The 8,970-nt window shown below is 37.5% G+C and overlaps 2 protein-coding genes across 3 annotated transcripts; one reads left to right on the top strand and one right to left on the bottom strand.

The window, feature by feature from the left end:
• Positions 1 to 662: 662 nt before the first annotated feature.
• On the top strand, positions 663 to 2,627 carry LOC117923663 (pentatricopeptide repeat-containing protein At5g08305). Its single transcript, XM_034842070.1, has one exon. It carries the CDS (start codon positions 778 to 780, stop codon positions 2,395 to 2,397), a length of 1,620 nt encoding a protein of 539 aa, XP_034697961.1. The 5' UTR covers positions 663 to 777; the 3' UTR covers positions 2,398 to 2,627.
• Positions 2,628 to 2,971: 344 nt separating this feature from the next.
• On the bottom strand, positions 2,972 to 7,795 carry LOC117923664. 2 transcript variants are annotated; one of them, XM_034842071.1, is made up of 4 exons: positions 7,727 to 7,795; positions 6,109 to 7,181; positions 4,445 to 4,982; positions 2,972 to 3,658 (listed from the first exon to the last, which is right to left on the bottom strand). In XM_034842071.1, exons 2-4 carry the CDS (start codon positions 6,520 to 6,522, stop codon positions 3,348 to 3,350), a joined length of 1,263 nt encoding a protein of 420 aa, XP_034697962.1. In that variant the 5' UTR covers positions 6,523 to 7,181; positions 7,727 to 7,795; the 3' UTR covers positions 2,972 to 3,347. The 2 variants fall into 2 exon arrangements, with proteins under 2 accessions (XP_034697962.1, XP_034697963.1); XM_034842072.1 differs by lacking the exon at positions 7,727 to 7,795 and having other exon boundaries at positions 6,109 to 7,595.
• Positions 7,796 to 8,970: the final 1,175 nt, after the last annotated feature.

The following is an 8,970-nucleotide window of genomic DNA, read 5'->3' as shown; positions in this document are numbered from 1 at the left end:
TCATCTTACTTAATGTAGAATCAAGCCTTAAATTAAATCCATCTTCATAATTTTGACCATTTAACTTGGTGTTTTTTTTCCTCATCCATTCATCTTTTCATAAAAACATATTTAAAATTCAAAAGAAAAAAACAAAACAAAACAAAACGTGAGATGAGGCAACAATTATTATTATTATTTATTTTTAAAATAAAAAAATGTATTCAAATGAAACCTTAACGTGAGATGTGGCAACAATTGTTTTACATCATCTACAAATGTGAATGGAAAAATCATATGAATATGAATGTAAAGTCATATTTATAAAACTTATTGGAAATCTGGCCCATTTATTGTTTCAAAAATAATATTTTATTATTTGGGTAAAAATAAATAAATTTTCAACTTTAAAAACATATGTTATGAATTTTTGACTTGAAACAACTTTTTGAAAATTTATTATAAAAAAAAGAATAACTTTGAAAAATAAATTTAAAGTGTTTTTTAAATATACATAGCATTGAAAATAATTATGAATATTATTTTTCATATTTAAAATTCCAAACTTTTGTTATAGCTGTTTTAGAAACAATTCTCGATAATATTAACCATTACAAATCAAGACTCTTGATTCAAGAGTTTAAATTTTCTAGAGAAATATGATTTTCATTTTCTTCAAACACATCCTGAATTTCCCGGTAACCAAACAGATCTTTAACATCCTCCTTCCATCGTCCAAAAATTCAAATGCTTTTAAGACCCAACCGCTCTGTCAAGTCTCACTCTAGTAAATGTTGAATGGTTCAACTGCTGTGGAAAAATGGCAGCACAAACCAAACTCTCATCGCCCTCCTTGAAAATTGCCGATCAATGTCTGAATTCAAGCAAATTCAGGCTTTCTTCATCACCTCTGGCCTCTCCCAACATCACCCTTTTGCCTCAAGGCTCCTATCTTTCTCTGCAATTTCCAGTTGGGGCGATATCGATCACTCGTATCGCATTTTTCTGCAAATTCCCAGCCCAACAATCTCCAACTGGAACAGCATCATAAGGGGTTTCTCCAAAGGCAAAAACCCAAATCCATCTGTCTCAGTATTTGTCAAAATGCTGCGGTTTGGGGTCTGCCCCGACCACCTAACATACCCCTTTGTTGCAAAGGCAATCGCGCGTCTGTCAGAGCTCCGGCTCGCATTGGCGGTGCATTGCCGCATTGCGAAAGAGGGCTTGTGGTTTGATAGGTTTATTGCGAATTCTTTGATCCATATGTATGGTTCTTGTGGCGATATCGGATCTGCCCGTAAGGTGTTTGATGAAATGCTTATGAGAAACTCGGTTTCTTGGAATGCAATGCTGGATGGGTATGCCAAGTGTGGGGACTTGGACTCGGCCCGCCAAGTGTTTGAGTTGATGCCGGATAGAGATGTCGTGTCGTGGAGTTCGATGATTGATGGTTGTGTCAAGGGTGGTGAGTATGGCGTGGCTCTGGCCATTTTTGAGAGAATGCGGGTGCTGGGGCCTAAGGCGAATGAGGTGACAATGGTGAGCGTTTTGTGTGCTTGTGCCCACTTGGGGGCGCTCGAGCAAGGGAGGGCGATGCATCAGTACATGGTGGATAATACAATGCGGTTTACTTTAGTGTTGAGGACGTCGCTTATGGACATGTACGCCAAATGTGGGGCGATAGAGGAGGCTATTGCTGTGTTTCGTGGGGTTCCAATGGATCAAACCGATGTTTTGATGTGGAACACCATCATTGGAGGGCTCGCAACACATGGACTAGTTCGTGAGTCACTTGAGTTGTTCAAGGAAATGCAAGTTCTAGGAATTGTTCCTGACGAGATCACATACTTGTGCTTGTTGAGCGCTTGTGCTCATGGGGGTTTAGTACATGAAGCTTGGCATTTCTTCAAGTCCCTTGGGAAACAAGGCATGGTGCCCAAGAGTGAGCACTATGCCTGCATGGTGGATGTTCTATCACGCGCAGGCCAATTAGCAGAGGCATACGATTTCATAGCTCAAATGCCAATGGAACCAACCGCTTCAATGCTAGGTGCTCTGCTTAACGGGTGTATGAACCATAGAAGATTCGACCTTGCAGAAAGAGTTGGGAGAAAGCTTATAGAATTGGAGCCTGATCATGATGGTAGGTACATTGGTTTATCAAACGTTTATGCAGGCGTGAAGCTCTGGGACAATGCGAGAATGATGAGGGAAGCCATGGAGAGGAGAGGGGTGAAGAAATCACCCGGGTTTAGTTTTGTGGAAGTGTTGGGAACTCTTCATAGATTCATAGCTCATGATAAAACACATAACGATTCAGAGAAAATTTATATGATGCTGAACACCATTGTGAGGCAAATGATGGTTGATGTTGATTTTGAAACTCAAGAACGTGGTTTCTATGATATAGAAGTCTGAATTGATCTGAGATGGATTGTTTGTATGGTAACTCATGAGTGATTGTAAATGGGAGAGCTGTGATTCAGGATTTATGGCACATTTTCTTGTGGCTTCAAGAATCAAGCCAATGTTTGCTTCTCAAGAAAAGAGTAGCCCCTTTTGCCAAGGCCCTCCTCTCATTTGAAATATATTTTTATTTGTCTTTAATTTAAGACAATTAAAGTGGAAGTGATGATGAAGTTTCATTATCTACAGGTTTGTTTTCTACTTTTCTATATCGATTAAGATAGTTATTGTTATAGTCCATTTACATAATACATATCATTGGCCTCTCTACGTATTAGCTAGGAATGTAAATTTGGCTTGTAGGCTCCAAGATTAGAGTGAGTCTTCTATTCATATCATTCATTAAACTGTTGGGCTAAGGGACGTACTTGGGAGTCTTGGGCTAAGAGAACCAAGAGGGTCCAAGCCTGATCCAATTGGATCCATTTGTGTCTACTATTAATTTAGCTAACATGGTATTAAAGACTTTTTTGAGTGAGGTCATTGGTTCAAACCTCATTGTTTGCTTATTTCCATAACTATTAAGTCCAAAGAAAATCCCATATTAGTTATATCAAAACACCAACTGATTATCCGTAGATGCAATTCTTATGGAAGAGCTAAAAAGACAACGCTACAAGCTAAAACCGTTATAATAGGAACGAAACATCCACCATAAAAACACATTCTACACATAAATATACCAGGATGATAGATAGGGCGACCAACATTCCATAGACAAGCATACCATGGATGTAATTCCCCTTGTAGTGTGAGCCCTTTACTTCATAATCTCCAATATATACTACTACCAAGTAAAACAAGGTAAAGTAACTAATTATACTAGAGTGGTATATAAGCCTGCAGTCGATTGTAGGCATTGTACACAAGCTACGTATTTGTATACGTGTATACGTGCAAGTTTATGCAGCAAGCTTTCGAGTTGAACGGCACCATCGGTCATAAGATACCTGGAGATTTGGCCAGTCTGAGGCTGAAATGGTGAAGTCTTGTAGCCAGTTGGTGAGGATCACTTCTTGGTCAGTTGCGGGCAAGGTCGAAATCACTCTGTCCAGGGCTCTCTCCGTTTCTGCCTTCTCATAGCCTGTCAAGAAAGGAAACGCAAGCCCGTTGCCTGCGAAGCAGAACAGTGGAAGCCAAAGCCCGATCAGCCTGAACTTCACCTGCCTTGGAACTTCAAAGTCTACTCGACTGAGCTCTTCAACTAATATTGCTGTAAATAAAGAAGATAAAAGACACGATTTCAGCGAATTATTTATATGAAGCAAGGAAGTCAGTCTTCTGTTGTAATAAAAATATGTTTAGCAACTCATATGATTCCATATGTAGTTATGAATAGGCAAGTAAACGGGCTGGATGGCCGGCGAGCTTGGGCTGGGCAGGAATCTAACTCTAAGCCGAAGTCTCACCTTAAGCTGGGCTCTTTACTATATAGAATCACGTTTACGAATAAAAATAATACAAAGCTTCACTTGATGATTGGGTATATCAAATTTTCTACCTTTTACAAGTATTCAAATCTCATAACATTTATGAATTTTTATGAATATGTTCGGGCAAGCATGAGTAACCCATGGGCTGGGTCAGACTTAAAAAATCAGCCCAAGCCCTAGAGGGCTTGGATCAGACTGAACTTTAGACCAACAGACCAAATTCACATCCTTAGTTCGGAGCTATATGATTTGATATGGGATTAGCACCTCTATATGATTTGATATGTAGTTACGGTCAACTCATGAAGAGTGATCAGAAGATTTAAGGAGGGTTCATCAGTGTCTCAAATTAAAAGAACTGCTACATGATGTTTCCCATGGAGAATATTTTTATAACGCAAAACATATTACGATCAATCATAAATTTCTTTTCTCTAGTCATAAGATGTATCCATAAAGGCTAACCTATTTAAAACAAAGTATAATATGGTAACAAGAATTAACGTGAAAAAAATCGATTGTGTAGTATGCATGTTCAAGAAAGTTTAGTTTAATTAATATCTCACCCGAGATCTTGACGATGGAACCTTGGACCCTTGGATTAGCAGTGAGAGAAAAGGAGGCCAGGCCGGAGGCAAAGCTCCACTGCATCAGCGCTTCGTCGACTGCCCCACAACCCCTCAGCTTGTCCATTATCCACAGCAACTCCTGAGCCAACTTCTCCGCCATTATCTCCTCTTCTCCACCTCCCATAGCCAGTTGCTGCTTCTTCTCCGATTGAGACGTGCCCAGAGAAGGGAAGATGGTGCTGACACAGTGACTGAGCCCTTTTACGTAGAAGGTAAGGTAGGAGCCGAGTGGGAGTGCCTTGATGATGCGGGAAGGCCATGCAATCCTATCATCCCCTGCTGCTTCTTGTCTTTGGAGTGAACGATAAAGAAGACCTGTTGTACGCGCAAATGCAGATGCTAAAATTGTACGGTTTATATGAAGTAGTTCCACATGCCCATCCCTGGAATTCTCATCCACAATCCTGTCTGCCATAGCCACTGCAAACTGGTATTTCCTTGATGAAGCTGGGATCTCATTCAGGAGTGTAAAAATCTGAACCAATACAAACAAGACAGATACATGATAGGCATATATAATGCTAAAATCACATCAATAAAAATGATTGGGACACACCATTTAATGACTCAGTCTCACATAGTATTTTGTGCCAAGATGATTGTGATTTCATTATTGCACTCATTAATTCTGGTGAACTAATACAAATTTGTCAAACCAACTGAAAAATAACTGAAATTTCTAAAATAAGAAATTAATGTTTTGAACATGTGAAGTCTGAATAATTACCATCCAAAATGACAGGTCTTAATCCACTATTGACTATGTGACAACACTGTAACATGGAAAATGAAAAAGCTTGAATAGTATAGAAGACGGACATTATTGGAACCTATTCCATAATGACATATTTGCTCTACAATATGCATTTGAACCATGCCACACATTTCACACCGGTCACTACAGAGCCAGGTGGAGTATTAGGTGCAATGATGCCATGCAGATAGTCTGCAACTGAGTTAACAGAAGATGCTGACACCAGTTAGGTCATCCATCTTCTGCATCAGACATGTGTTCATGTAAAGGACGTAAAAATACTATTAACTACAAAATTAGTATAAGACTACTTTTATAGACATGGAAATGAGTCCACTAATAAAGGGAACAACCCAAACTACTATCGCAGCTATCGTTCTGGCAAGACATGGTGATTGTTTTGAGTCCTGCTTGTTTTCAACATTTTCTACCACCTTGTGTTTACTGAATCCTAGAGAAAATTTTGAAACGAACTAAAAGGAATGATAACATGATACAAGAATAAATTTCAGATAAAGAAAAAAAGAAGAAGAAACTGAAGATATTAAACAATAAAAAGATATTGGAAAGTTATTGTTTCTAAGAAAAGTAACTAGTTTGTATATTGAAAGTAGATTAAAATAGATCATTACCATGCCAAGACCATGTAAACTAAATTACAGAGTAGCCTTAGAAGTTTGAATGTAAAAATAGTACACATGTTCAAAATTCAGCATTAATCTAGGAATGAGCTCTGTGCATGTAGGCATGGAGCTTGCATCTCAAGCTTTCTATAAACATCAGTCATCTCAGTTGACTACCAATTTACCCAAGAAGTTAAAGAAGAAAATTTTCCAAGTAAGCTTACATGTGAGAGAGCTCTTCCAAGGGCTTTAATGGATGGTTCATCAGATCCTTCATACAGAACCAAATCCAAAGAAGATGACGAAGATGGTGACAACGATGATGACGATGGCATTAAGTCAAGTAGTCCAATGGGTGACGAAACTCCCGGGAGATAATAAGGAGAGGGGGCTAAGGAGGAAGGGAAATGATCCATCAAAACCCTAAGAACCCAGACAGTGAACCAAGTCATTAGCATGACCATGAATTTCAGATGATCAGTAGGCTTCCACTTCTCTGTATGTCCAGTTTTTGAATTTGATGCCACCGAGAGAAGTGTCTTAGCAGCAGTGTTCACCGTCCAAGTGAAGATGGTGTTCAAGAGAGCTGAAGGCTTGGCCTTGTAGCCATATTCAATAGCTAGCTGTTCTGTTTCCATGGTTGAAACAGAAGAATAGCCTTTCTTCTCTGATGCTGGTTTGGGGCAGAAAAGGATTTGAAAAGATGAATGGAATTTATAACAGGAGTTACAATTTTGTATTTTGGGAATGTTTCCAAACACTCCTATCGACAGGTATTCAGGCTTTTGTACAAGATGGCATCACAAAAGGAGTGTAGAGTTTTTGTATTTTAGGTAAGTTTCTAAATCTTTCATCAACAAGTACCTTACTTTTTTATTTTGCTTTGGAGTTTTTTCTAGTAAGTTCTTATTTTGGAGTCGGTTCCTCCTTTTCTTCAGAGACAAGTAAATTTTGAAGACTTAAACCGCCTCATGCTTTCTTTTAATTTCAGAATGATGTATTTTTGACCATTTTTTAGGTAAAACCATACGAGTAATTCTTTCTAGTTTGAGTAATGATATTTTCTAAAAATTAATTCTGAATTTATTCCAGTTGCAGGGAATAGAATTTGTTTCCAGAATAAGTCCATCTAAAACCCCATTCAAAGAGATATCATTCCATCTATACCTTTCACCCATATTGTACCACTGGGTTCAATGAACCTGATGCAATTTGTTGTGGTCATTGCTGTGGGGTTCTTTTGAGACTGCCAATGGCCATTATCAAATGCTATGCAAACACTCCAGGTTTGCTAGAGCTACACAGGAAAATCAAGGATTAAAAAAGCTATCATAGCAGCACAGAATGCCCAAGCCTCAAACAAGAACAGAGTTACAAAAACAGGAGAATGGTTTGCATTTTGTTTCTATAAATAAATAAAGCAAACCAAATCATTTTGACCAACAAGAAATAATCTATTTGTAAAACTAGCATTCATATTAATAATAACCATCCTCTCCGGATTAAACTGACCTTTCTTGTCTCTTCTATGCTAGCAAAACTCATATTTTCTAATCATAAAATTCCTCAGCTCTACCATTAATACTTCTAATCTCAAGTTTTGCATTTATAGTTTTACTGATTCAGGTGCATCACTGGTTTTTTCCTTCTTAACAGAACTTCATAAAATTCTTTAAGGCCTTTATATGTGTACATGATTCGCTGTTCTTTTCTTTTCTTTTTCTTTTACATTATTATTATTATTGTTATTATTTTATTTTTTTATTTTTTTACTTTATATTTCACCTCTGTCAATTTTATAATTAAAATATAAAAGGGTCATATATGGGATTCATATTTCACCTGCTGAGAGTAAAAGTCATTGACATCATGAGCAGCTCAACTAGCAGGTGTCCAGGTTGGAGCTTTTATATGGGATTCATATTTCACCTGCTGAGAGTAAAAGTCATTGACATCATGAGCAGCTCAACTAGCAGGTGTCCAGGTTGGAGCTCCAAGCTTACTGATACACTGTTCTTGGGGGAACAGATCTTATATATCTGTGGATTGTTTCCCAAACCTGCAAAGCTGAATTCAAAGATTTCCATGTTATAAAAAATTTAAAATAAAACAGGGAGTACCTCATCTGTTTTTTTTGGATCCTTATGAAGTGGAGTATCAATCGATGCAAATCAATTAATTGTGTTGAGCAGTATGCACAATCATCCCTTCCAATCTCTCATTCTCAAGATATGCAGATATGTACTTAAGTTCCAACTTCATTTTAAAGTTGTGCTAATGAGAAACAGGACAAGCCTTTGGGCTAGAAACCATGGGCAGTTTTTGTTGGCTAGTGAGTTTGGTAATAGCTAGGTCATTTATTTTGTGAGGGCAAGGCTTATGGGCAATCCATTGTTCAATAAATGTACCTTTTCCTCTATGCACTCGTGAGGTTTCTTTACGCTCAGGTGAAAAGTGCTAGAGGGTAAAAGTGGAGTTGCAGTGACTTTTATCCTTAAATTGTGTACCTTTCTAAAGGATTTCAGGTCAAATGGAGAGGGTTCAAGCTCATTAATATTAAAAAGAGCTTAGGTTGTTTCTTAGTATTAATATTGTTTTAATTTCATATGCAATTATGAGAAAGTAACAGATCTGCTACTGGCAGATTTAGAAGGCTCAATCAAAAAGCTGGTACATGCCTTTGAGAGGTAGGCAACTTAATTTTGACAATTTCTTTTAAACAACTTGGAATTTCTTTACCAAGAAACATCTCTATAGTGAATTTTATTGCAAAAAATATAATCTTCATCAGCATTTGGTCTGTGTGTGCTAAAATCAGAAGCTCTATGAACAAGGTCAGAATCCTACTCGTTACCCAAAAGTAATGCAGAGATCCATTGTTATTTCTATGCTCATCATATAATTGACATATCAGTATTAAAGAAAGATTTGGGCCGATCCTATGATAAGTATACCTATTTGAACAATTTTACCAAAAATCATATTTTGTCAAATGACTTCAACAATTTGATTCAATAAAATTATAGAAAAATTTAAAAATATGTTTTACCAGTCAGGAGTTTGAGAAAGGCATGGGTGTCATATTA

The sequence above is a fragment of the Vitis riparia genome, chromosome 10 (assembly GCF_004353265.1).
Source record: "Vitis riparia cultivar Riparia Gloire de Montpellier isolate 1030 chromosome 10, EGFV_Vit.rip_1.0, whole genome shotgun sequence".
NCBI classification, from domain to species: domain Eukaryota; kingdom Viridiplantae; phylum Streptophyta; class Magnoliopsida; order Vitales; family Vitaceae; genus Vitis; species Vitis riparia.
Note: the sequence above shows the minus strand (reverse complement) of the source record. Positions and strands in the feature narration are given on the sequence as shown.

What these genes read in the sequence shown, in the direction of transcription:
- LOC117923663 (XM_034842070.1), top strand. Translation starts at nt 778, where the DNA reads ATGGTTCAACTGCTGTGGAAAAATGGCAGCACAAACCAAACTCTCATC.
- LOC117923664 (XM_034842071.1), bottom strand. Translation starts at nt 6,522, where the DNA reads ATGGAAACAGAACAGCTAGCTATTGAATATGGCTACAAGGCCAAGCCT. An exon ending in TTGGAAGAGCTCTCTCACAT is followed by an intron (nt 4,983 to 6,108) that starts GTAAGCTTACTT and finishes GTATTGGTTCAG; the next exon opens with ATTTTTACACTCCTGAATGA. An exon ending in TTCCATCGTCAAGATCTCGG is followed by an intron (nt 3,659 to 4,444) that starts GTGAGATATTAA and finishes CTTTATTTACAG; the next exon opens with CAATATTAGTTGAAGAGCTC.